The sequence below is a fragment of the Diachasma alloeum genome, unplaced genomic scaffold (assembly GCF_001412515.2).
Source record: "Diachasma alloeum isolate Michigan unplaced genomic scaffold, Dall2.0 Dall_scaffold_01345, whole genome shotgun sequence".
In the NCBI taxonomy this organism is placed as follows: domain Eukaryota; kingdom Metazoa; phylum Arthropoda; class Insecta; order Hymenoptera; family Braconidae; genus Diachasma; species Diachasma alloeum.
Genome location: NW_021681448.1, coordinates 65,422 through 93,394, shown reverse-complemented (window position 1 = coordinate 93,394; position 27,973 = coordinate 65,422). Strand labels below are relative to the sequence as shown.

Genomic DNA, 27,973 nt, shown 5'->3' with positions numbered 1-27,973 from the left:
TTCGATTCGAGTGTGGAACACTGTTAGAAATTTTTTGAAGTTTCATAGAAGATACGATAGTAATTCTCATGAGAGTGACATTGAATTGGATTTAGGGGAAAATGGTTATGAAGTTTCAAGTTTTTCAAGTTTTTTCAGTTAATCAAGCGTCTTATCTCTCTAATTGTAATCAAACAATTACATGGAATAGAATATTTCGATACGAGTGCGGGAAAGTGGTAGTTTACTTGCGAAAGATGTGTAATGCACGTTATTCCATCATGTTTACAACATAAAGAAGGTAGTGCCTTATTGACTTATCTCAATACATTTTGTGAGGGCTTCGTGAAAAAATGTTATCCAGAATTTCAAATCTCAGGAATCGATTGTATTCCATCAATTATCGATCGTTTGAAAAATGCAGGGCAAACATGCATCGGTAGATAAACAAAGTTGAACGTTTACCGGGGAATTTTCCTTTATCAAGACACTTAATTAACTGCCTTATCTTTCTAAATGAAATTAACCATTCAGGTGGAATAGTATATTTCGATACGAGTGCGGGAAAGTGGTAGTTTACTTACGAGAGGTGTGTAATGCGCGTTATTCCATCATGTTTACACTACAACAACATAAATAAGGTAGTTCAGGATTATATCAATACATTTTTTGACGTCCTCATGGAAAAATGTTATCCAGAACTGTGTTGTGAAGTGGTAAACTAGGATAAGTGCAATTTTTTTGATAAATTTTCAATTGCCTGCATCGAAAGTTCTCTTAAATGTGGTCAAATTTTTTAACTCTCTTGGAAATGTTTCATTTTCGCACTTATCCTAGTTTACCACCTCGTTACAGAATTTCAAAATCCAGGAATATTACCTCCCATTGATTACCGATCGCCAAAGTTGAACGTTTGACTTGGAATTTTCGTTTATCGAGACACTTAATCGACTGTCTTATCTGTCTAATTGAAATCAGACAGTCATGTGGAAATAATTTTCTCTTTCAGACTGAGTTATTCCATTATATTTACACTACAACGGAATAAACAAGGTAGTACAGACATATCTTGATACATGCTCATCACGTTTTTCTGAAAGATGGTGTGTCAGAATTCCAGGAATCCATCAGTCTCACTCATTGCTATCGATTATTTTAACAATGCAGAGTGAACGTACATCAATTCATAAACAAAGTTACATGTCGGGATAGGCATATCCATAAATTATTATATATATATTTTTTATGATTCATAAATTATAATTACTGTTAAATTATCAAGTAGTCAACTGCTTAATATCACTCTTAAATTTTAATTATTGAAGTAATCATCAATTTAAATAGTCAGCTTTCGAATTATTCGTTAATCAGTAATTGAGTTAGAAGGATTGACGACTATTTGGATAATCGGAAATCCCTTATAAGAAATTTAATGTTATCTACTTCATAGAAAATTTATAGTTTCATATTTTTAAATATTTAATTCATTGTCAATTGGAAATTTGGATTATCAATTATTTTACTATTTTTTAATTTCGATTAGTATATTTAAACCTTGATCAATGTAAGTTGGAAATTCTTTTCGAAGAATCGGATGATTGATGGCCATCCCTGGTTGCATGTTTGATTTGCAATTTTCCTTCATCGAGACACTTAGTCAACTGTCTTGAAAGAGGAAAATTATTTCATCGAGCTTGCACTGCAACGAAATAAATAAAGTAATGCTGACTTGTCTTCATACATTTTAATGACGTCTTCGTGGAAAAATGTTATGCAAAATTTCAGAATTCAGGAATTCATTATTGTCTTCCATTGCACGGACGAAAAAATTTAATAGAAAAACCTATCAAATTCGTTAGAAAATGATATCGATTTTCTATTGAACTGTTCTATTAGTTTTTGGCCGATTCTATTGAAATGTTCAATATAAAATATTCAGTAGAAAAAGTCAATAGAATTCAATTTTTCTATGTAACTTATTCTGTTGAGATATTTTCTATAGAATTTCCTTGGCTCAAATGTTCTAAGCTTTTTTGTTTGATTTTCTTGATGAGAAGAAAAGAAAAATAGAATGAAAATTTGAATGCAAATTCTATAGAAAATATATGAAAACAATAAGTTATATAGAAAAATCGAATTCTGTTGACTTTTTCTATTGAATGTTTTCTATTGAACATGTCAATAGAATCAGCCAAAAACTGATAAAAAGTTCAATAGAATTTTCTAACGAATTCGATAGGTTTTTCTATTAAATTTTTTCGTGTGTGTGATTACCAATCATTTGAGAAATATGGGATAAATGGGCATCAGTTGATAAACAAGGTTGAACGTTTTATTTGGAATCTTTCTTCATTACAAGACACTTGATCAACTATCTCATCTCTCTACTTGAAATCAAACAATCGTATAGAAATCATGTTTACGCTACTACGAAATAAACAAGGTAGTACAGACCTATCTTGATACGTTCTCATCACGTTTCTGTGAAAGATTGTGTTTCACTATTTAAGAATCGAGGATTCGCGATTGTTGTCACGAGCTGAGTATCTATAATTTCAATAATGCGGGTCGAACATGCATCAGCTGATAGACAAAGTTGAATGTTTGATTTGGAACGAAACGAAGACACTTAATTAAGTGAATTGATGAAGTGATACGTGAAATCAATAATTACATTTGATGTGATTTTATTTTATACCAAGTTGACACGAATTAAAAAGGATAATATCGACAGCTCAATAACCGAGTAGCGTATCTACGTAGGGAACTCATAGGACTTACGTTTCTGTTATTAAGCACGGAAAAAAAAATACTTGAATCAAGTATGTTTTATACTCAATTGGGAATGGATATTTCAATTCGAAGATGATTGTTTTTCAAGTTCCACTAAAATTTCAGGAAATCTTGTCATTGAAAATTCAGAATTTATATTTTTCCCTGAAAATGAATAGAAAATGAAAGGAAATGAAAATGAATAGAAAACCAGAAAATTCTGGTAAATATATTCTTGAATTTTTTAAACAGTGACATTAAATGCGATTTAGGAAGAAAAAAATCATGAAAATTCAGATTTCACTGAAAATCCAATGTAATTTGACACTAAATATTCATATGAGATTGGAATTTCAAATAAATTAAGGAATTCTCGCCATTGTGCCGCTTAAAATTCTGGAATTTTACTGATTTTCAGTGAAACCTGAAATTTTATGATTTTTTTCCCCCTAAATCGCATACAATGTCACTGCCCTGAAAATTGATAGTCAACTGTCCATGAAATTGCTATTTTTTTCAGACAGTGTAGAATACTAAAAAAATTGCAATCGTCTATCTTTTGGTCGGTGTTTACCTATTGATCTGATTACCCTATTGTCCTTAAGTAATCTTCTGCCCTCTGGGACATAATAAATCACTTGAATCAATCAATTGATCATCGATCATTCCAACAATGTGGGGTGTGTAGACACCAGTTGATAAACAAAGTTGAACGTTTGATTCGCCATTTTCCATAATCAAGGCACTTAATCAACACTCTTATCTCTCTAGTTGAAATCAAACAATCACATGGAACTCATTTTCTCAAGAAGCTGATTAATTCTCAAGAGTGACATTGCAACAAATGATCATTTAGACGGGAGATGAAAAAACTCATGACGATATATGGTAACTTAAAATAACTTTAAAAATAATTCTCCCACGAAAAGTGGTTCTCTCGACTTCCGATGAATGTGGGACTGAGGGAGATGATAAAAAAGTGCGATCCAGTGCAAAAAACGATATCGTCTACCAGCTGCACGATGTAGGAGTAACAAAGACGAGTAATAAAGACGGAAAATCAAGGGGGAGTGACTGGTGTGTGGGTGGGTTAACGTTGGCGTTTTAAAGGCATTTGGGTAATAATTCCTGAATTGTGTTGGGATACTGACGTATCTCTCTTATCTCATGTAGACGAAAAAGATTATCCGACAGCTGCGTCATCCACGTTCGATTGAAGGAATTGATTGCCCTGAACAACCTAATAAAAAACCAAGTACATGGTACATACAGCAGACGCGAGAGATACAGGATTATGCGAATAGCCATATAAGTTCACCAGCAGAGAACACTGGCAGCCCTATCTATTCATTTCAAAATACTTATTTTTAGATTAATAGAAAGAATCGTGCTTCCCCCTCTCATGCGCTGAAATCAGAATATCATTTGCTCATTTGCTTGACTGCGTAATTATACAACACCATTAACCATCGCGACTATAAAAATTGCGATAACAATCGTTAAACACTCGCGTCTCATCCAGCATTGAACTCGTTCTCACATGTCGATTAAAAACAATGCACGAGATAACTCTCATTCTATAAAACTATTTCGTCATTTTTGACTTCTCAGCAGGGATCGGTATCAATGATTAGATTAGTAATATGAGAAGTTGCACTTTACAGTAATCAAGTTTGACTTATTTTCATTCATATTTGAAAAATAATAAAATAATTGGTAATTAAATTGTGAATTGATTATTGAATAAATTATTCTAAATTTCATAAAAAGGAGTTTCAATTCGCCAAGCATATGATAGACGTAGGCGTACTTCAAGTTTATCTTAACTTATGAATAAAAAAATATGTGTAATAATATATAAAAAGAATATATAATAATATATAGTAATAATATAATAATTTATATATTTTATTTTATACATTTTATATATAAATAATTTTTTTTTATTCATAAGCTAAGATAAACTTGAAATATTCTTAAGTTCAGCACATGCTTAGCCTTTAAAGGTCAACATAGGATTGATGAAATATATTGCTGGTCGAAAATATTTTACCTATTTTTTAATAGAGGATTAACGCGAAAATTAGTGGACAGTTCTCGGCAAAAGCTTACATGCAACACTTGGAAAATGGGACCAATGTGAAAGTTTTTAAAAATCACTACTCAATTTTTTTCTCAAATCTAATCATAATAAAAGCGGAGATTAACTCCATTTCAATGAATAAATGAATACATAATGATATGAAAAAAAATATGCATAAATCACTAGCCGCGAAGCGCATCCCCTTTCCCAGTTGGTGGATAAAATAATTAGCAATTTGAGTATTTAATCCATAATTAATTTAATAATCAAAAAATTGTTGAGTAATATTAATAACTGACTTATTCAAAATTTAATTGTATTTAAAATTTATGATTATACCGATGTCTGCACCTCAGTTTCTCCCAAAATATCACGGCGTATTCGCGACAACGGCCTGACACCTCTTGACTCCTATTATCAAGTAAATTCCCCTCTGATGCTAATCCGGAAGGGGAATAATGATAAACATTGGACGCGGAGAGGGGGCTCGGGGCAAGAGGGGGGAGGAGCGGCGCTTGAATTTGAAGATTGGCGCTTTCGTAATGCAAGGTTGCCTCGGAAAAGTGTTAATACCATGACTGAAGGTTTCAATTCCTTTGGATAACAACGCGAATTCACGAGCGCAGTCACGCGAACGTAACAACACTACGCGAATCAATTTTGCCGGTGGGCATTGACAATCAGACCGACAATTTTCAAACGATCGTGTTGAAAAACTTGAATCGACGGGTCATCCTCATGGTTTGATTATTTCAATAATACAGGGAATCCCCATTCTTATTATTCAGCGGCACAGCCTCTGTGGACGTTCGCTCTAATTAATTTGTTCGTAATTGTTGTTATTCCGTGAGTCAATAAATTAATGATAACCATATGTTTGAAGTACTCTCAGTCGAAGTTGTGTTACGCACTTGACTTTTCATTTTAGTGTTAGTGCCTCATATTATACATTTTTTGCTTTATTTTTTTTTTACATCGTCTGGGTGGGGATGAAAGGAAACTGAGAGTGTCTCTGCGGTTCTACCGTTTGGGTTCTGCCAAGAAATGCCTCCGGGACTGTATCTTTAAGTAAGATCTCATCAGTCGCATGCAGGTACTTGAAGGTTAAACAACTGGTGAACAACTAGAGTGAACCCGATTACACCACGAATGTGCCATAAGTGTTGGTGTATTCAAGGTAGAAATCAACATTTTATACAATTCCCATTGGTTTTTTAAACGGCAATTTTTTTTCACCCATAACTTGATGGAGGTAACGGAAATTTACAGACGCACATTTTCGCATGTAAACTCGGGAAAAGGGATCGGGTCTGTGTTTCACGCGGGTCTTCAGCCGCGTGAGGATTTAAATTTAAATATAGTACCAAAATAAAGTTGCAGTCGAAATTACCGCACGCATCTATTTACACTTGAAAAACTCCAGATTCTATAATTACAACTTCGCTACTTAATCCCACTTGTAACGATGAATTCCTCATTGTTGCGAAATACCGAAAGCTCGATTACTTTTTTTTCTCATCTCACGCGTTACATGTGTCACTTTTATCACTTGGATATCACGCTAGTTCTTTATACGGAGCGAAAAAAAATAATCGAAAAGGAGGAAAAAATTCCACTCGTCCACTCATTGCCTTGTCTCTGTAATTTTCCTCTATTTACCTTGTAAATCAACGCTTTGAGTGGACAATTTTTTCCAAATCTGTGTCATTTCCTCTTTTATCTCGCTTGATTGTTACGCACCATGTCGAAAATGAAATTCTCGCTATTTAAAGATGGGCGCACGTGGCCAACGGCGCCCTGTGGCGGCTTCACTTTAGTTTTTATGTTGTGCTACAACCGTTCGATGCAATTAATTATCATGAGAAATAGTTCACTAATTGTTTCTCAATCGCGAGGAATTCGATTAGGATTATCTATTTATCTTATCATAATCCATCACTCGATCGCGGAGGATAATATAAACACGGCCCTATGCTCTCAGTGATTGTAGTGAGATACAGGACTACGATTGGGTATTTTTATTAGTGTCATAGCCAAAGTCACAGTTATATCCGGTTGTTAAAATTGTACTCCGATCAGCGGCTGAAGGCATCAGCCAATTAAGCGCACATTGATTACATAAATAGTGGCGGAAATTCAATTTTTTTTTCTTCAGGCTTATTTAATTCGTTTGTCGAGTGTGAGACACAGGGACGTTATTTAGTATTAATTGTAATTCGTGGGTAGGGATAATCGGACGAAATTATTCATGCTAATAGGGCTTTCTTGTGGGCGGCCTACTGTTATCATATAATAAAAGGTGAGCACGTGATGAATTAGTGAGTGTGACTCCTTGGGAATCAGTGGGATTGTTCAGAAAATGGGTCACTGGGATTTCAATGGCCAGTGGTCAGCGGCACTTTTTAATCTCAATCATGAGGTTTATTTGGTTTTTCAGATGGAGTTGCAAGCGAATCCCACGACAGTTACCGCTGAGAAACACTCGAAACTGCGAGAGACTGCATTCGAGGGATCGAAAATTAGTGTGTAAGTTCAATTGATTAATTTTGAAAGGTTTATGTAAAGATAGGTTTCAGCCTACGAGATATTGGGGATATTGAACGTTTGGAATGGTCGCACTGGAAAGATATTGTATACTTTTAAAAATATTCGGCTGAAATTCCCAGTATACTCCTTTTTATGGAGAAATTGATAAAAGAAATTTTCATTATATCACGGAGAGAAATTTATGATAAAAATTATCCTACCGTTCTATAAAAGTGTCATGAGTCATCGTTTCCTCATTTCTATCCCGAAATTTAGTAAAAATTAATATATGATGATCAAATTTTATTCTACGTTACAGAAATTTTATCCTGATAAAAATAAAAATTACCGCGACGCTAGGGTAAAATTACCAACCGTTCTAGAATTTTGGTTATCTGCATAAAAATTATTGGGCTGGAAGGGTAAAATTTATTATGCGTCAGGATAAAATTTCTCTAACGTAGAATAAAATTTGATCATCATATATTAATTTTTACTAAATTTCAGGATAGAAATGAGGAAACGATGACTCATGATAGACTTTTATAGAACGATAGGATAATTGTTATCAAAAATTTCTCTCCGTGTACTGTAAAACGTAAAACGAAAACGAAAAGTGAAGGAAAAGTCTTTTCATTTGCTTGTAAACGAAAAAGGCACAGTTCGGCCACCCGCTGAACATAAAATCACTGTCAAAAAATATTGTTCGACACATGTGAGACGGGAATTTCTACGAGTGTGCAGTTGGCGGCTCGAGACGAAGCCAAGGGCTGCCAATCACTCGTATCGAAATATACTAGTTCGTCACTCGACTGAAAACAACTTTTCTGACTCGTGTGATTGCATTCCTCGGTTTCGCCTCGGTCTGCAACCCTCACACTCGTCAGAAAATTTTTTTTCGGCCTTGTGACTAAAATAGCTATGTTATTGAGCTACAGTTTCATGGAAATTTGACGAAATTTTGTATTTGAAAATTCAGCATGATTTCGTACTAAATATTCATATTTTGATTGACAATTCAAGGAAATCGGGTAATTCTGGTCTGACAATTGCACAACAATTTGAAATTTCGTGATTTATGCCCCTCTAAATCTAATTCAACATCACTCCAAAATTACTACTTAAAGTGGTATACACAGAATTTGAATTTTGAGGATTAAAATCTAAAATAAATTCTAAACGGAAATTGATATAAATGGAAACATTTTGTTTGAGTTTGTGCTCAATCTGCAGTCTAATATTATTGATAATAATTAATTTAGAAGTGCTAAAATAACAGAGTCTTATCAGAAAATGAACTTTTCAAAGATAGGGAGAAGATGAAAATAAAAAATATCAATGATAAATCAGTATTTTTTTAAACATTTCAAATGCAGAATATCTTTTACACGAAGAGAAATGTTCAGTAAAAATTACGGAACTCACAATTCGCTCACCGATTACGGAATCGACGCCTGAAATTTAAGTGACGGTATTGTAATTTATCACAGGACATTCAGATAAAAATTACGGAATGCGCTGGAAAAATTCCGTGACAGTTCCGTAAAATTTCCTACAACCACATTTCGCTCCGAAATTACGGAAAAGATACATAATTTTTATTGAATATTTATCTCCGGGTAAAATAATGGAAGTAATAATTGAATAAACACAATTGAAATTTATGGAACAAGAAAATACACTTCGGAGTAGACTGGATATTTAGTACATTTGGTGTACGATGTAATTAATAATAATTCAATGAATATATTTTATGGAATGTCGTAAGTGCTCCCGCGAAATCTCTGGGCGAAATGAACCGTTCTCATCCACTTCCCCGTTGGGGCTTCAAACCGACGTTCGTCATGTGTTTAGTCTAGACCAGGCCCGTTCCTGGTAAAACTGCACAAGCTATGCCATATTGGGACGTATGAAAAAATCGTATAGAAATTTTCTATACGGATTGCGTATAGAAATTCTATAGGATTTCCGTATATGATATTCGGATATTTCTATTCGAATTATTTCTATACATAAATTTTTACATAAATTTTTGTTTTCATACGAAAGATATCTAAACGCTCCAGAGAAAAACGTAGAGTGGGTCGTACAGGATCAAACCTATAGAAATCGTATAAAAATAATTTGTATAAAAAATATCCGTATAGAAATATCCGAATATCATATACGAAAATCCTATAGAAATTCTATACTCAATCCGTATAGAAAATTTCTATACGATTTTTTCATACGTGGGTCCTTAGTGCATCTCGATTAAAATAACCGGATCACAAATTAATTAATTTTTCCTCGTGCCACTCAACAACTCAACTGGAGTTTATTCATACCACTTTACCTAGAACTAGAGAACTAGAACTTTTTCTCTGGTTCTCAGAGAAATTTAACTGGAATCTAGTACGTTTAGTCCCTGGATTTCAGTACCACGGAGTACTGAAATCCGCAGACTTTTATTAGAAACCATAAACTTCTTTCCTCTGTGATCACGTCAAATTTTCCTATTCGAATTCTTTGGAATGTATGGAATTTTTGTTTCATCAGCAATGGTGATAACTATGGAGTATTTCGATCGAATGATCCTATTCTCGCAATCACCAATCGCAGAACCAGTACAAGATCGCAACCGGATCACATTACGGCGGATCATCCCACGTCGTAAGTAATAAAATGAGAAGATAGAAGTAAACAGAACAGAAAAAAGAAATAATGCAAGTTCGAGAGTGATAACTCGGCGAAGGTGGAATAAGCAGATAAGCTGATACATTTTAAGAATTCTATTGTGCTGTAAAGATGAATGACTCAATGAGTCATGGAAGTACTTCCATTGAATAACTCAGTAATCTATTTGGAGGATTGTTGAGAATGTTCAAGTAATTTTTACAGTTCTAAGCAGTCATCAAATTTTTTAATTAAATTCTTTGAGAAAATCTGTCAAAAATCATGAATAATTAGGCTTCATTCGTATCGGATTTTGTAAGAAATTCCTTTTTTCTCAAATATTTACTCTATGGATAAATGATAAAAAAACTGAAAATCTATTTTTTTTTGCATGAAATCGATTTTTGGCAAAATGTTCGAAAATTCATTGATTATGAATAATATTTTGGTAATAGTAATGTTATTATCAATTATTTTATGAATCTTCTCCAGAAATTTTGTTTTCTGGAAAAATGAAAAATAAAATTTAAATTTTCCACGGATGGACAGGAATTTCTCTCGATTTTACCCTTAAATACCAGTAATCATTGAAAATTCTCGAAATTTTTAACAAAACTGATAAAAAAGACAATGTGTCTTGAAAAAATATTTCAATTTTTACAAAAGTTCTTTAATTTTTGACTAGAGCTCTGGTAAAATATCTTGGAAGATTAATACTGTAAAATTACTAGAACATGGAAGGAATTTTCAACGGCATTTTCCTTCGCTAAATTGCAACATTAAAATCATTACAAAATGTTCAGTCCCCATTGGCTTAATTGGATTTAAATGGAAGCTGCGATATTAAAAAAAAGCGATCAAAGTACTCGGATATCCCCAACAGCTATCACGGAAAAATATGCCCTCGACCATTTCTCTGTCTCTACCTATTGAATGAGATCATTCACAATATTGAATTTATCTGCGAAAGCTATCACGAGGCCACTGATCCGCTTGTTCCACTCGATTGCACAGATATCACATCTGTGAATGGCTGAAACTAATGAAAAATTCATTAACCCGCAAAGTTTAATCCTCCCAAATAAAACCGAAATAATCAAACTAATGAACGAGTTAATCTTAGGTATTGCGAAACGATGATGCACTTGTTCAAAGGAAATGTTGGTTCAGGAATTTTTGCACTTGGTGATGCGTTTAAAAATGCCGGATTGTTGCTTGCACCACCGCTCACTATATTCCTCGGAATCATCTGTGTACATGCCCAGCATATACTCGTACGTATGAATATATAAAAATAGATAAGAGTGAGAATACATTGGCTCGTGTTAAAATGAATCAACGTTTATTGATCTAATCGTGTGCGTCAACATGTATTGATCGGATTTAACGAGTGTCAATTGAGCAGTGGCAGACTAAAACTTTGAATTGATTAAAACATTCGTGTGAGGGTAATGGAGGATACAAAGTTCGGTGGAATACGTGGGAAATTTATCAATTTAAATTGTCTTTCATTACTACTAGTCATTGAAGAAGGAGCAACCGGTTGATTGGCATTAAAGGATATTTTTTTTCACATTTGTTTGCAGGACGTGCTATATGAATATTAGAAAATGGATTATGAAAACATTCGCTGACAAGTTCAACATCAAGTTATGGTAATTGCGTTGTTTTGATGGATTTAACTCTGCTTAATGAATGATCGGAATGTGAGTTTCCTCAAGTGTTGAAATTTATGCTATGACAAAGAACTATTGCAAAGTTTTAGTCTTCTTCTGCTCGTGAACAAATCAGAAAAATTATCACTCCGTTGGTCGCGCGCTTAACGTCCCGCATTCTTCACAATTAGGGGACATTCACATACGTGGATTACGTCAGGCGTTTTTTGAACTTTTTAGACCCCTCCCGACCCATCTCTCAGTTACAAAACGTCAGAAACGTGGACCCCTCTGCATATTACGGCACAGTATTCACGATCTCCCCTTGTTCTGACGATTTTTTTAGTTTCTTTGTGAATTGAAATTGAGAAGAAATAAGAATAAGAGAAAGAAGGCGAGTGATTAGGGGAACGATTAAATCTTTATTTGATGTTCTTTGAACATTTTGTAACTTCTTAAATTGTTGCCATCACAGCATTCCAAAATGACCCTTTGTGGATTTTTGGGATAGTTTTAAGAACTGTTGAAACCGTTGTTTTTTTTCTTTGAAAAAGGGAACGAGAACCCAATTGTATTTGCGCTTTCGTCGATTAAAAATTTAAAAAAATGGTATGACGCCACAACTTAAGCAAACCTTCCCCCTGAGCGTCACAAACTACAGATCTCCGGTCCTCCTAATCGTGTGACGTGCTATTCGAATGCCCACTAAATCGCATTAAATTATTTTAAAGCCTCACAAAATTTGACAAAATTTGTATAAAAACTTTGTATCGACAAAGTTTGATCGAAACAAAATTTCTACAGTAAAATGTAGCAATTTTTATGTCAAAACTCCATCGGTAGTTTTGTGTTACGAAACAGCGGATCGCTGAATGCCCCAAAAACTACTCAACTTTGAACTGAAATTAATACTTAAGGTTAATATTTGCAGTCAAAATTTGTTGTGAAGTTTAATCAACGATAGTCCGAAGTTAATTGTCAATTCTTTAAAAATTTTCCGTGTTTCGATTATATACACCACTGCTATGTCGCGACCAACAGAGTGCTATAGCAATATTATATCACTCCGTGCGCCAAGTCGAGTTTATCGCACGCTGTGCTGCGTGCAGCGTGCTTCAAACTCGACTTCTCCACGGGATGGTAGCCACACAGAAAAATCTAAACAAAAAAGCGTGTTTTACGATCAAAATCAAAATCAAAATAAATTACGACCAAAAAGCGTCTTCTGCGTATCACTAAGCGCATTGCACACTTACGAAATCGTAAATTACTATCTTAATTGAAACGTATTTTACGATTCAATTATGCGTAATTTACGGAAAAAAAAACATCGGATTTTAAGCTTGAAATAACTTTTTTTCTTCGTCGTTAATTACGCATAAGTAAACGTAGAATGCAAAAAAAATCATCGGAATTTACGAATACGAAATCGTAAATTACGTTTATGTAATCGCAATGTAGGGTGATTTTCTGCGTAATTTACGCTGCAACTTCAAGCGTAAAATAAGCTTCAGGAAGCGTAAAAGACGACTTCTTAAACGTAATTTGCGTTTAGGTTTTTCTGTGTGTATACTGAGAAAAAAATATAATTCTGTCAATCAACTTAATTTCAGACAAGAATTTATACTGAAATTTTGTATGGAAATTTCGGGCATTGGTTTGAATTATATTCCTAGAATTATATTCTTTTCTCAGTGTAAAATATTAAAAGACTGCTCAGCCATAAACTTCATTTTAAATCAATGTGAATACAGATCTCTCTCGGTCTGTAAACGTCGCATTGGTTGAAAACGAAATTTGTGCCCTTGTACTAAAAAAACAGAGTATTATCTACGATGAGTTAAAGAAGATGATAAAATCTCAGTCATCTCGATATTATCGATTGATTAATAATTATCGTTCCTCAATTGGGTTGATTATTCGTCTATTCTCTCAATGTAGACATCATCATCTTCTTTAATTCATTTTCTATGAAATTGTGGAATCAGCTGTGGATAATTATCAATTGCAGCTTAATTGCAATGATGAGGTGATTAAGCGCCTCGGTGATTCGGCAAAGCAGGAGGCGCTTGGCTATGCGGGCACCGTGGAGATGTGTTTCGAAATTGGCCCACTACGGTTACGAAAGTATTCAGTATTAATGAGGTGAGACAAAATGTTGATGAAAAAATATATAAATATCCAATGATATATCTTGCACAAGATGATTAACATTTTTTTTGTTGATTTTTTTTTCTCTTATCACTGAATCCCGGCATTTAATTTTACTTCAGAAAGATGGTAAATCTATTTGTGTGTGTAACGCAGCTCGGATTTTGCTGTGTTTATTTTGTCTTCATATCGACTAATATGCAGCAGGTAAAGTTGAGAGTATTCTCGTTGCGTACGTGTTATCAGTTTACTTTCACGTGACAATAATGTGATGTTTTCTTCCAGGTATTGGATCAGTACGGGTTTCATGTCAGCGTTGGATGGCACATGGCTATTGCACTGGTGCCCATTCTTATGAGCACTTGGATTAGGAGTTTAAAATTTCTAACACCTTTGTCGTCTATCGCTAATTTGCTGGTTGTATTCGGTTACATTGCCACTGTTTATATAATATGCAATGGCCTGCCGCCTTTGAGCGAGAGAAATTATGTCGCTAGTTGGAATCAACTACCTCTGTTCTTCGGCACTGTGATTTATTCCTTCGAAGGTATTACTTTGGTAAGAGAATTATCGTTGATATGAGTTTTGACAATTTTAAGGGTTTTGAGGATATCCACGTACTTTGGCCATTTCTTCAGTCTTTCAAGCAATGTTTTTGGTAGTTTAAGTTTCTGAATATGAAACATTTTGGAAATCTGAAGAACAAACAAATCGTAAAAATTGGTTTCATGTTCAGAACTGGAATAAAAATTGATTCCACGTAAAAAACAGGTTTCCAAAAATTTAAACAATTTCGATGGTTTATTAAAAGCAGGAGATATTTGGAAGGCAAAAGTTTTCTGCATAATGCATTTGACATACGCTGATTATTCACGCATTTGACAAATTTTCTCTCATGCAATTTTTCATTGAAATCGTTATCCACATTTGCAGTTAAATATTCAAGTCCCATTGGAGTCTAGGTTACAGACAATTGTGAACCTTCACGTTCTGCATTAGATCCTACATTTTGAACCGTTAGGAAATATTCGAAAAATGTAAATAGAAAATTAAAATGTCAACTTCTTGAGGAAAATCGTGAACTTTTTTCATAATAATTTACAAACGATCAATTTCTACTCAAAATTTTTTTAATGGTAAATAATTTGCAAATAATTGTTCTCATCCCGATATAATGCGGTCCTCAAGAATTTAAACAATTGCGATTATTTCGCCTGAGAAGAAAATTTATCGAGAACGTACTTTTTCAGCAAAATGTCATTTAAACGACGTTGATAATCCCTGACTTTTTAAAAATTCTTCTCACCCAATTTTATTTATAAAGAGACCTTTCATTCTGGAAATCTAGAGGAAATATTTATTCCGTTTATCAAATTGAAAAATCTTCGGAAAAAAGATGAAAAATTCTGATAAATATTGACATTTACGATAATATCGATTTGAGCACTCAAAAATTATGATTAATATGTAAAATTGTAAAAGTGTCCGAAACTCCTAGGGGAATTAACATGGGAAAAAAGCGTCCGAAGATCTAGTGACTCTTAGGATGAAAAGGTCTATTTGATGATTGCAAATCTCCAAAACTCTGATGTGATTCATATGAAACTGTGAAAGATACTTGGATATCATTAATCCATTCTCTCGAAATTTTCCAACTAAACATAATTTTTTTATTGCAAGGTACTGCCACTGAAAAATGAAATGAGAAAACCAACGCAATTCAATAGTCCCCTTGGAGTATTAAACACTGGAATGGTAATAGTTGGTGTGATGTTTGTTGTCATGGGCTTTTTGGCTTACCTTCAGTATGGAGAGGAAGTGCGCGGCTCGGTTACCCTTAATCTCAATTCTAAAGAGATGTGAGTTGATTTTGTAATGAATTACCCAACCTTGACATAATTTTCTTTCGCTCACTATCCGACATGAATAAAAAATGTATTATGATATTCATGTTTATTTACTTGCAGATTACCACAGTGTATCAAGATCGCTATATCCCTATGTATTATGCTCTCGTATGCTCTGCAATTCTACGTACCAATAGCCATAATTTGGCCCAAATTAATCGACAGATTTGGGGATTTTCGGTGTCCCGTTTTAGTTGAAATGTGCTTCCGGTCTGTTTTGTGTCTTCTCACATGTAAGTAATTTGAAATTATGTCGGTGGAATAATGTAATAGTCATAGTTATGATTCATGGGATAATTGAGACTAAATTGCGAGGAGAATTGGATTATTTTTTATTCCTAGGGAATTGGAATTTTAATGGAATCGTACTATACAGTTGGAAATGTTTCCACGATTTTCAAGAAAAATGCTTCGTCGCAATTTCGCGATGTCATAGGGAAGTTATGTTAACATCATTCGAGTGAATTTCTGTTGAAAGTTATTTCTAAATTTTAGCAATCGGAAAGCATATCGCAAAGATTTTCATCAAAATTGTCGTAAAAAAATGCAATACTCTGTTAGAAATTTCTTGAAATTTCAGTCACCGCGTCATCTGAATTTCCAATGTTGTGAGGTTGAATTCAATTTCAAATCAAAGCGCTCACTAAATTTCTTATTCATCTTGAAAATTCAAGAAAATGGGGTTTTTCATGTTAAACAATCAATGATTTTTCAATGAAAGCTTGAATTTCCACACTCATCGTGAAAATTGAATTGCGTCGAACAGTCGTTTGTCGGCTGTTTCATTTTGCCCCACTCTCCCTATTGCATAAGGACGAATATTTCGAACATTCGTGAATGAAAAATTACTAATTCAAGTCCTAAACTTGAGATTAGAAAAATTTTAAAAAATCATGCAAGTTTCCTTTTACAGAAAAATTCCGTTCCTTTCTAAGCAATCGCAGGACTTGGCTTGAATTTCAATTTCAATTCAAATCTAAATATTCAACATTGTAATTCAGTAGCGAAGTGGTAAAACGGGTTAAGTCGACTCATCTCCCAGTTGAGTTTTTGAGGAATATTTCCGAATCTAAGGGAGATAGCGAAATTTTCGTAATCATATTTATTATAGCCCTTAATCGGCTCTACAAGAAAGGTTATTACAAAAAAATTTCTATCTCCCTTAGATTCCGAGATATTCATTGAAAAGTGGTCAATAGTCAAAATTGACTTGTACCGTTTTGCCACTTCGCTACTGAATTGAAGACTTAATGTTTCAGTTGTGCTAGCCGAAGCCATCCCAAATCTAGGCAATTTTATATCACTAGTTGGTGCAGTGAGTAGTACAGCCTTGGCCCTGCTCTTTCCTCCCATCATCGAATTAGTAGTCTGCGCAGGCAATAATACTCTCGGCCCCGTCAAAATGATGAAAAACGTCTTCATCCTCCTGATTGGAATTCTCGGATTTCTAACTGGCACATACGAGAGTCTCACAAAGATCATCGATTCATTCAGTGAATCAACTAACAGCACAAGCCCACTTAATGCCAGCCCACATAATGCAACAGCTCAGATTATAACACTAACCGGTAATATCACAAACTTTAGTCATTACTGAAAAAGACCCTAGATATCTAGTCCAACAAAGACAACAGAACGTTTTACCTAATTACTGTATTTCATAAGTGTTAAGTAATGTGATAAAGTCTTCAGTCGCAAAGAGATGTTTTTCGATTCGTATATTTAGATATGTACAGTTATAAAAGTAAATACCGTACAGTAACTTATTTATTCTTACGTATAATGAATTTTATAGAAACAACGTATGTTATTACGAATCATGAATAAAGAGAATGATGAAACTGATCGGTTTTCATTAAATTCCCACTGTGAAGCCTACAAACCGAACAAACGTCTAATCAACGAATTTAATTTCCCTATTCTCCTTTGTTAAATTAATAGAATAAAAAATATATTGACGCGTATGTTATCATAAATAAAAAAAAATTTCGAAAGCCTTTTGTTTTGATTTCAAATTCACTACTGAGGGCGTTGATTCCTTAACGTGGAAAAAATTTTGTTTTCTTGTCTTTAGAAATATGTACAATTTCAACGTCAAAATCATACAGTCACTGATTTATCCTCTCTTTTAATGATTTTTATGGAAACACCAATTGGATGATAAGCCATGAATAAAATCATAGTTTGGATCATTGAATTCCAGGACTGATTCGAATCTTTGTCTTTAGATATATTTACAGTTTTACGTGAACATAACTTCATGGAGACATGGATGCTATTACGCGTCATAAATAAAAGGATTTCGAAAACCTTGTATTCAATTTCACTGCAGTGAGCCTCGATTCGTCATGAAATTGTTGTTTTGAAATATATACACTTCCAATGTAAATAGTATATTCTAAGATTTTTACCCTTACGCATGATAAATTCGAAAGAAACACGAATTTTCTAATGAATCGCGAATAAAATGAATTTTGAAAATCTTTTGTTGTAATGTATGAAGATATTTTCCTCTTCCTGCCTTTAGGAATGTGAACGGATTCAACGTGAAAGCCATTTCATAGAGCTAACTTATACTGTTATAAATCATAAATAAAGAATATTTCGAAAGTCGCGTATTTCAATGTCACTGGAGTTAATGTCGATTCATTCTCATAAGTTTACTATTCTTTGAGACGTTTGGAAGTGTGTCAAGTTTTTATGCGAATATCATTCACTACAATTCTTCCTTCTTTCCTCTATGTCATGATTTCAAAGAAACCAAATATTCTCGAGAATCATGAATAAAGAATATTTGTGAATTCTCGCATTTTTGGTTCCAATTTTGCTGCAGCTCGTCTCGGTTGCGTTTCTCATATATAAATTATTCTTTTTGATCTTTGGAACTATTTACAGTTCTAATGTCAATACCATACACAGATTTTCACTCCAACGTATGGTAAATTTTTTAGAACCTCGAATTTCCTTATAAATTACAAATAAAACGAATTGCGAAATCCTTGTGTTTTAATGTATGAAGATATTTCGTTCTTCCTACCTTTAGGAATGTGAACGGATTCAACTTGAACACCATTTCATAGAGCCACGTATGCTATTATCAATCATAAATAAAGAATACTTTGAAAATCGCGTATTTCAATTTCCATTTCACTGCGGTTAATCTCGATTCATCCTCATGAACTTATTATTCTTTATGATTTTTGGAAGTATGTAAAGTTTTTATGTGAATATCATTCATCAAGATTCTTCCTTTTCTATGTAGTGAATTTTATAGTTTAAATATTCTCAAGAATCATGAATGACGAATATTTGTAGTCTCGCATTTTTGGTTTCAATTTTGCTGCAGTTCGTTTCGGCTTCGTTTCTCAGAGATAAATTATTCTTTCCGAACTTGGAATTATTTACAGATTTAAGTCAATACTATCCACAAATTTTCGCTCCTCCGTATGAATTTTATAGAAACCCAAATTCCCTTATAAATCACAAATGAAACAAATAACGAAATTCTGGTGTTCCAACGCATGAAGATAATCTTCTCTTCATACCTTGAGAAAATGAAACGCTTCAACGTAAATGTCATTTCCTAGTAACCCAATCTCCATCAAATCTTAAATAAAAATAAACTTAAAAACCTTGTCTCCTGCCGATTCCCCTACAGCTGTTCTCGATTCTTCCTCAAAAAGCTTGAAAACTTGACGACAGCCCCCAGCCTCGGCTCGATGACCATCTCATCATCATACTCAGTCTCCCCATCCTCCCTAATTGGAAGAGTCATTCCCGTGAAGATGGAACGAGATAGCAGATTAGCCGACCCCTTCTGGAGGACCCTAATTCGTAAACACCCCAGCTTCACCAGAATCTCAACGAGCTCTCTCGTGTGATAAGGCTGCAGAGCCGGGATAAATCGTTCTTGAACTTTGACTAGAATAATCCCAGGATGCATGAGACAGTGTCCAAGGACAGCTCCAAGCATCTGTTCGAGGCTTTTCCTGTTGAGCAAGCCATCAATCTGAATCCAGGGTCTCACAACCACATTTATATCCTCAGCTGAATTCAGGTCAAGTTTCTTGGCTGCTGTGTAAATGTCCTTGGTCTGGAGGAGACACGTTCTCTTTTTCTGGGGATTCTTCTGTTGATCATTTGCAGGCAGAGTTGGACTCCCCTGTTCACTAGGAGTCTTCCTACTGCTGCCAGAGGCCTCAGGTTTCTTCGAACCCTCCGCACTCTCGCCCTCAGAATTCAGTACGTAGACTATTCCAGGTGGTACCGGAGGGAGGGCCTCCTTCTGCAGCCTCATGATCCTTATCGACTGTATCAACCAGGGATCCACGAAATTATGATGAATGTAGTGCATCTCTGTCACTCCACTTCGCAAGAACAACCTGTGATCAGTCATCAAGGCCAGGATATCGTACAATTGTCTCTCAAGTCTTCCATGAAATCTCATCACCAGTTGCCTCATAGTGGCTCCCTGCTCCCTCCTCTCCCTCACAAATTCGTAGACCATGTCAACATCAGCCCCTTCGATCCCCTCCTGCTGCGACAACTTCTTTGCCTCAGCATACTCCGGGAATTCTTTAGGAAAAACTGCGAATTTTCTCAAGTCAGCAAGAACTCTCTTGTACACATCCTCCTCCACCATAAGTAACCCCCCAGATTTAATCAGACTGCGGTCAGGATTCTCCTCAGCTTTCCCTCGAAGACGAGGGAATGAGTAGAATACCCCGAAGGTATTCACCACGAAGTACTCATGTGCGTGGTGACTGTCAGGAACGTCTTCATTCAGCTCCTCTCGCATCGTCAGAAGAGCTATTCTCGTGTGACGAGGGCCACTGTCACCAGAGTCCTTGCTATTTTCATCCTGAGAGTATTCAGTCTCTATTGTTCTGTCCATTGTCGCTATGATGTCATTCAGGTAATTGGAGGTCTTCGCAGTTGGAGTTTCTGGGGAAATAATCGTCGAGCTGTCTTCAGAGGTGTCCATCCTCTCCTCTCTGTTCTCCTGGTGATCGTGGGCAAGGTCCACCTCCATTTTAGTGGTCTGGTGGCCTGCGACGATGTCCTTGAGCTTGTCAACTGCACTGAACGTCGAGACATCCTCGAGTTCTTCGGTTCTAGTCTTCAGGAAAGCCTGGTGAATAGAGTCGTCAACTGGAGTTGATTTAGCAAATTCAACGTCTTCTTTGGTGATTGGGATTATAGTCCCATCCTGGAGCTTGATGTAGTCATTCTCGACGTCATCATCAAGATCGTTTTTGGAGTCTTCTAAGGTTGAATCGTAATCAGTGCTGGGTTCCTCTCCTGAAAAGGGCTTTTTCAGTCCCTTCTGAGCCCAGTGGGTCTTCGCAGGGCCCAATTTCCTCGCAGATGACTTGGGGAGAGAACTTTCCATGTCGACTTTAGTCTTATCACAGTCTGAAGTCCCCTCAGTCCTCTGAGCCACTTCCACTTTAGTCGGTTTGATGACAGGAGCACGTGGAGGAGCTCTAGATGTCGAAGGGGCATCGCTCTGAAGATCGGAATGCTGGAGGCTGGTGAGGATATCCTGGTATCGCTTAGCAATCCTAATGTACGTCTCGTCGTACTCCTGGAGCTTGGGATCAAGCGCAATTACGTGATCAGGGATCTCGACATTGAACTCGATGGCCTCGTCAACGAAATACTCCGGAATTCCCACCACCATTCCACCGGTTGGAGGCACCACCTCGACCCCACCGACATCTCCGAGAGTGTTATCCTCGTGCCCCTTGACAACAGCCTTCAGGAACTCGAAGATCTCCTCGTAAACCTCAGCAGGGACTTTGGTCTGAAATTTATGGAGGTACGCCGTGCTCAATTGGTACTGCGATGAGCTCATTGGCATGCAGTTACCAAATTTCTTGATGGCGTTCAGGTAATGCTTCTTCACGGACACCATGTGATCCGCCCTGATCTTCCCCATGGCATTCTTGAGGAGTAGTTCAGAGTACTGTTGGTAGATCCTGAAGAGCTGATACGCCCAGGACCTGCGGTCCTTCCCACAGCACATGGAGCTGTAGATGACTGAGTTGATGGTTGCTGTGTGGATGTCGTTGGTACTTCTGACGTCCTGAGTGAAGCCCAAGTGGCTGTGGGGCTTCTGGGGATGAGTTGTCTCATAAAACAAATTGAACTCTTGAATCGTCCTTGGCATGCGTCCAGCCTCCTTCGTCTCAGACTCTGAGATGTCGTAGTATTTCTTCGCTACGTAGGAGACCAGCGTCTTGAACACCTCGATGATCCTCTCCTCCGAGTCGTCGGGGTGTTCCTGTTTGATTTTGTCCACTATGTTGTTGTACCTCTTGTGGACGTAATAATTCTGCTTGATCTCTTCCACCCCGAGGCCCACCGAGTGCATCGTCTGGGGCTGCTTCAGCATGTACAGTAGTCTCCTCTGACAGGCTCTCGACGTCTTGTTATGGGAACTCGAGGAGTAGAACCTCAGGACGTCTCGAACTGCAGTGCAATTAATCACTTGTCTCCTCGGGTTTGGGCACAAGTAGGTCATTACGACCCTGCAGACGAGGAGAATGTTGTCCTCACGTGGATCCCACTCGACTCGAAGCTTGTCCATCTTCTGAAGAGCTGAGTAGTCAATGTCATCGTACTTGACTTTCGACCTTCCCTTCTTCTGTTGCTTCCTGGGGAGGACCCTTCTCACTATCGCGTGCTGCTTCTTCATCTTGGCTGCCAGCGCCTTGGGCCTCAGGTGCTTATCTGAAGTGGAAGTGGATTTCTGACCACTGGGGAGTTTCAGATCGTTGGCATCCAAGTTCGTGGGGCCACTCTTCTTGAGGCCCTTGAACTCCGTGAATTTGAGGGGTTTCGCCTCGATCTTGGAGAGGTGAATGTTCCTTTTAGTGGTTTTAACAGGGGATTTCTTGGGATCAGGGATGGATGTGCAGTGCTGGTTGAAGTTCTCCCAGTTCCAGTTTCGTTTCAGGTGAGCGAAGAAGGCGGAGTCAATGCCAGCTGCCCCCCTCTTGTCCCCAGGCAGCGTCCCAATATCGAGGAGTTCAGCTTCCTCCGGTGAACGAGCCTTCAACGTCTCCATTATCTCGGGTTTCTTGGCTAGGTCCTCCAGGATTATGTCAGTCCCCTGAACCGCCAGTCTTCCCCCCAATTGGGTGTTGATGCAGATGTTCCACATGTCGTACCAGTACTTCTCCACCACCTGCATCTTGTCGAAGTAGTAGGGCTGTCTCAGGTACTCCTGCTCATCGATTTTGTGGTAACTGGGGGCTGACGTTGTTGTGTCGAAGAGCTCGCTTCTTCTGTTGAGGTAGAGGAACACCTGGTCCTTCTCCTTCAGCTTCTGAGGGCCAAACTGAATCAGTCCGATGAAGCAGAGTCTCGATATTGTCTCGTGGAAGCTGAAGATGTACTTTCTGTTGAAGAGGAGAGCATTCCTGAGGGGCGTGGGGAGGTCTTTGATGAGAGTGTGCTTCCTGATTGGGTCGTCCAGGTAGTAATCGAGTTCTGACATTCGGTAAGGGAGATTGTAGAACTTGACGAGGATCGACAATGGGATTCTGTGGAGAATGTCACACATCAGGACCCAGCCATGGGGCCAGCCATTGTGGGGAGCCAACGGAGGGATGAACATCTTCCAGCCAACTTGAGTATTGTATATCGTTCCCATTTCCTTCTCCATTTTACTGTCGATCTGGTATCCTCTGGCTCGAAGACGCTGGATCTGTTGGGATCGAGGGAGAGGAGGCGTTGTGGGGTAATCATGAATGATGTAATACAGCAGCAAGTGGATTATCTTCATCCTGACGAACTTTGGACTGTACCCGTACCTCCTCCCAGCCTTTGGATCGTACCTTATGTCTCCAGGAACATCCAACGAAGTTGTGTCCAATTTGGACTTCCTCTTCACTCGTTTGTGGGCTGATTTATCGTCATCCTCTGAAGAATTGGACTTTGACTTGTGGCACTTCATCACGCAGAATTTAATCCTGGCTTGTTCCACAGCTGACTGGATCACCGTGTGGTTAACGTCGATGCTGGGGTCACAAATGAAAGTGAGACTCTTCTTTCTTCCTTTGGATGTCAGAGTTAGGTTGATGTTCTTGACTAGGTTCTCACCTGCCAGCTTTTGCAGCAGTCTGATCAGGGATTTTTTGTCCATCTTCACGTCGTATCCCTCACGCTCCTCTTCCTCGTTGATCATTCGCATGAGCTTCGTCATGTCGTCGATCACTTTGTGCTCTTTCACGGATTCTATTATCATGTTGGAGCGCTTCAGGATTCTGTAGGTGATGGTGCCAGTGTTCTGGGCCTCCTCTGAGTGCAGTTCTCTTAGGAGACTCCTCAGTTCGCCTCTGGGCTTCTCAGGGACCTTGACTTCTTGGAGGAGGATATCGCAGGCGTCCACTTCTGGAGGCTCTGCTGGGTCCAGAAGTTTGAGTCGTTTTGCAGGGAACATTGAATTCTTTTTCATTTGGTCTGATAATTTTCTTATTCTTGAGTGGAGCGTCTTGATTTCTTCTTTAGAAAAATTCTGATGGGTGACCTGGTATCTCTGGATTTTGTGGAGCTTGTACTTCTTCAGGGTTCGATTGGCTGATGAGAACAGCACCTTGAGGTCTTCTCTCGAGGATTTGGGGACTGGAGGGAGTTCTTCAGTGGCCACTTCCATCCTCTCTTCCACGAGGTCCTCTGCAGGAGGATTAATGGGCTCCGGAGGGGATGGCACAGGCTGAGGAGGATTGTTAGCATGTGACGTCTTCGTGAGCGCCTTCATCTTGGTCATTTCAGTCTTGAACTGCTTGCTGATCCTACTGTTCTTCTCGAACCTCTTGGACACGTATTTGGTGATCCTCTGACGTCCCATGTCGTTCATGTAAATCCCCACGACATGCATCTTCGCCAGATTTCTGAAGATCGTTCTCGACTGGAGTTTAGTCACACCCATACTCTTCCCCAGTTCTGTCTGACTCAATCCTTCATGGCTGGAACTCTCGACGTACAAATTCGCCTGCTTGAGGAGGGGCTCGTTGACCTTCTGCTTCGATATGTCCAGATCGTACACCTAAAATTAGGTACATAAATTGTCACTGATAATATGCGAAACAAAAGAAGAAAAAACAATGGAAAAATTATAATAATGAAGTATATAGACAAAAATAATTGTAGTGCATAATTCAAACTGATTTGTGATTTAGAACTTGATGACAAGAACACTGAGAGTAGCAAAATATTTTCTTTTACGTTCTTGAAAATTTGCGTAAAATTATCGTATAAGCACTTTCTGATGGAATTGTGTGGCTTCTTACGGATTTATCAAGATTTCCTATTCTCTAAGGAACTATTTGTAGAACAATCAAGATTTACTATTCCCTGAGTACATGTTTTAGGACCCTTTGGCTCAAATTCTCAAATTCAGTTCAAATTTTTAAAAAATGGTCTCTAATAAGTGAGACTGAAATGGTTCAGAATCATCGAAAACGTGGAGATTTACTATTTCCTTAGGAAGTGTGCATACGACCCTTTGACGAATTTTTTCGAAAGTCCAAAAAAATATACACGACTTTTTGGCACAAGATACATGATTTAATCTCTCACGGACGGGGCCCTTTTGTTTCTAAGGGTGGTGTACGCTCGACATAACTAGAATTCGATGACTTATAATCAATGCAAAATTATGAAACCCATATTTAATTCAGTAGCGAAGTGGTAAAACGGCTTAAGTCGACTTATCTCCCAGTTGAGTTTTTGAGGAATATTTCCGAATCTAAGGGAGATAGCGAAATTTTCGTAACTGCATTTGTTATAGCACTAAATCGGCTCTACAAAAAAGGTTATAACAAAAATTTTGATATTCCCCTTAGATTCCGACATATTCATTGAAAACTGGTCAATAGTAAAAATTGCCTTGTACTGTTTTACCACTTCGCTGCTGCATTGAAGCCACAGTTCCTTTTTTCGATCTCATTTGTCTGGTCAATTTATTCTCCACAGTATTGAAAATAATTAAAAAATGAGTCATTGCCATTTTCATGGGTCGATACCATATATGGACCCCGTACGTGAGGATTTAATAAAAGCGTTCCACTACTCCTACTCCTACCTCCTCTTCCTCCAGATCCTCTTTATTCCACAGCTCAGTGAGATCAATGTTTGGATCCAGCAGCTGGATAGCCTTGATCCTCTTCTCCTTGGCGCAGCCCTTCCTCTGCCACTCTGAAATGTCAGCATGAGGGTACAGTGTTCTGTAAGGCACCAGAAGATCGGTCCTGGCGACCTTCTGGAAGACCGCCAACTTGAACAGATTTTTTATCGTCCTGTCTATCTGCAGTTCCTTCTTGATCTCACTGTAATCAGCGATATAGTTCTCCCGAGTCTTCAGGATTTCGACGATCTTCTCGGCAAGGTAAATCATCTTGGGTTTTCGTTCGACGAAGAACCTGGGGAGGTGCAGCAGGCTTCCACTCGTGCCATGGCCAGAGATCTTCTGGTGGTGCACCTGTTTCGTTATCATTCTGTGCTTCGTCAGGTATTTCCTGTGGTAGAACAGGGACTTTGGCTCTTCCCCTAGGATGCTGAGGCTGCGCTTGCCCTGGGTGACTTCCCCGTGATATCTGGCCCTTCCCACCCGCTCCAGGAAGCAGTACTGCACGATGGTGAGCTCCAGAGTGGGACAGACAGAGTCACCCATGAGGGAGTTCTGCCTCGTGGCTTGAGAGCCAACGATCACTAGTTTCTGGCCGTATTTCTCGTCTGCAAAGGCCAGGCTCATGGTTCTGATGGAGTCAATGGGTTGTCTTGTGTGGTAGCTCTTGCAGGAACCTCTGACCCCTGTTTTCGTGTCGTCGATTGGGAAATGCTCGTAAATGTCCTCGGGGACCACTTCGGGCTCGAGGATTGTCCCCATCTCTGGGTCCACGAACTCGTAACGGTCGTAGATTACCAGAGGGGGTCTGGGGGTCTCCAACTCGTAGAAGAGGAGGTTGTTTGTGGAGGTGCAGATGGACCAGATTTGCTCCATCAGGGGAAAGGGAAAGGGGTGATTGATTTGGAGTCTTATCGCTAGGCGCTGCCACAGGGCTTCCAGGGTGATACCATCGAGACCCTCTAGTGCTACCTCGTCGATCACCGCGTCCACGAGGTTCGTGGACGGGGAGTAGATCATTGTGTCCATTGGGGTATGCATTTTTAATGGTTGAGGGGAACCTGGGGGGAGAATTAATGGGAATTATTCAGATGAGAAATGCCAATTTTTAGGGTGGAGGGTGTTCATCGTTTTTTAGGATGCAGAATGTTTCTGGGTTTGAAAAAAATGAGAAGAATTAGTTGCAAAAGCCTCGAGAAACTAAAATGATCTATTTTTTTAATATACATAAGCTCTTATGGGAGTTTTTTTCAAATTGATAATTTAGCGAATGGAAAAGGAGGCATAAAAATAAGAAATAAATGATTAATTAAATATTAGCAAATGGTGGAGGCTAGACTGAGTAAATGTTCCACTATTGATCTTCAGTAGGATTTTCTGAGTGGAAAATTGTGATTTCTCTAATTATACAATTGAAATAAATTTTTCAAAGAGCTTTCATTTCTTGGTAATCGAGAATTTAATTGAATATTCATTCAGATCAAATCAGAACAAACTCCAATTGACGCCAAAATGCTTTCCATTTTGTTGGCCATTTTTGGTGAAAATTTCAGATTGAAAAAAAATTAGATTTTTGAGTAATTATCGATTGAAGAAAAAATGTTTTCTCGTATAAGCTTCGTCAAACTGAAGATAATGCTAAGTATGACGTTTCATTTTGAAAGGTTTTTCATAGTCTTTGAGTTTGCCAAAAGGCGATTTGATAGCTTGAAACCCTGTTGGGTATCGGGCCCAATTTGGAAAACAATTTTTTTTTAGCAAACTCTAAATTTCGAGTTTTGAAAAACCATTGTTATCAAATATATAATTGTGCTGCAATCCAAGAAGAATAAAACCCGCCATGATAAACAATCAATAAACTCTTCCTTTGCAATACTTTTATCATTCTACAATTATTACTAATTCTATTTCACCCAACAGTTCTACCAAAAATCCAAACGAATCCTCTACATTTTCAACGAAGAAAACATAAAAACGACTACTATGGTTCCCAAGAAAAACATTGCATCAAACACAACACGAGAATAAACAAATTCCGAAGATTTCACCTGTCACAAAACCCTCGAGCAGCAGTTACATGTCACAAAATCGATGAACCGGAATTAATCGC

At 37.5% G+C, this 27,973-nt stretch overlaps 2 protein-coding genes across 6 annotated transcripts in view; one reads left to right on the top strand and one right to left on the bottom strand.

Moving 5' to 3' along the window:
• LOC107046376 (proton-coupled amino acid transporter-like protein CG1139) overlaps nt 1–17,573 on the top strand; it is an 18,390-nt gene extending 817 nt beyond the window's left edge. For 3 of the 5 annotated variants that reach the window (XM_015268982.2, XM_015268980.2, XM_015268984.2), the window contains exons 2-10: nt 7,272–7,360; nt 9,899–10,012; nt 11,139–11,289; nt 13,682–13,815; nt 13,944–14,028; nt 14,107–14,379; nt 15,502–15,680; nt 15,789–15,961; nt 16,988–17,573. In XM_015268982.2, coding sequence (XP_015124468.1) covers nt 7,272–7,360; nt 9,899–10,012; nt 11,139–11,289; nt 13,682–13,815; nt 13,944–14,028; nt 14,107–14,379; nt 15,502–15,680; nt 15,789–15,961; nt 16,988–17,325 — 1,536 coding nt within the window. In that variant the 3' untranslated portion in view covers nt 17,326–17,573. Of the gene's footprint in view, nt 1–5,416; nt 6,012–6,849; nt 7,134–7,271; nt 7,361–9,898; nt 10,013–11,138; nt 11,290–13,681; nt 13,816–13,943; nt 14,029–14,106; nt 14,380–15,501; nt 15,681–15,788; nt 15,962–16,987 lie in introns of those variants that run through there. The other 2 variants (XM_015268981.2, XM_015268983.2) reach the window with 2 other exon arrangements.
• Nucleotides 17,432–27,973, bottom strand: LOC107046373 (general transcription factor 3C polypeptide 1). The gene is made up of 3 exons (XM_015268974.1): nt 27,912–27,973; nt 25,822–26,924; nt 17,432–24,783 (listed from the first exon to the last, which is right to left on the bottom strand). The coding sequence occupies exons 2-3, from the start codon at nt 26,902–26,904 to the stop codon at nt 19,381–19,383; spliced, it is 6,486 nt and encodes a 2,161-aa protein (XP_015124460.1). The 5' UTR covers nt 26,905–26,924; nt 27,912–27,973; the 3' UTR covers nt 17,432–19,380.

What these genes read in the sequence shown, in the direction of transcription:
- LOC107046373 (XM_015268974.1), bottom strand. Translation starts at nt 26,904, where the DNA reads ATGCATACCCCAATGGACACAATGATCTACTCCCCGTCCACGAACCTC. An exon ending in AGGATCTGGAGGAAGAGGAG is followed by an intron (nt 24,784 to 25,821) that starts GTAGGAGTAGGA and finishes ACCTAATTTTAG; the next exon opens with GTGTACGATCTGGACATATC.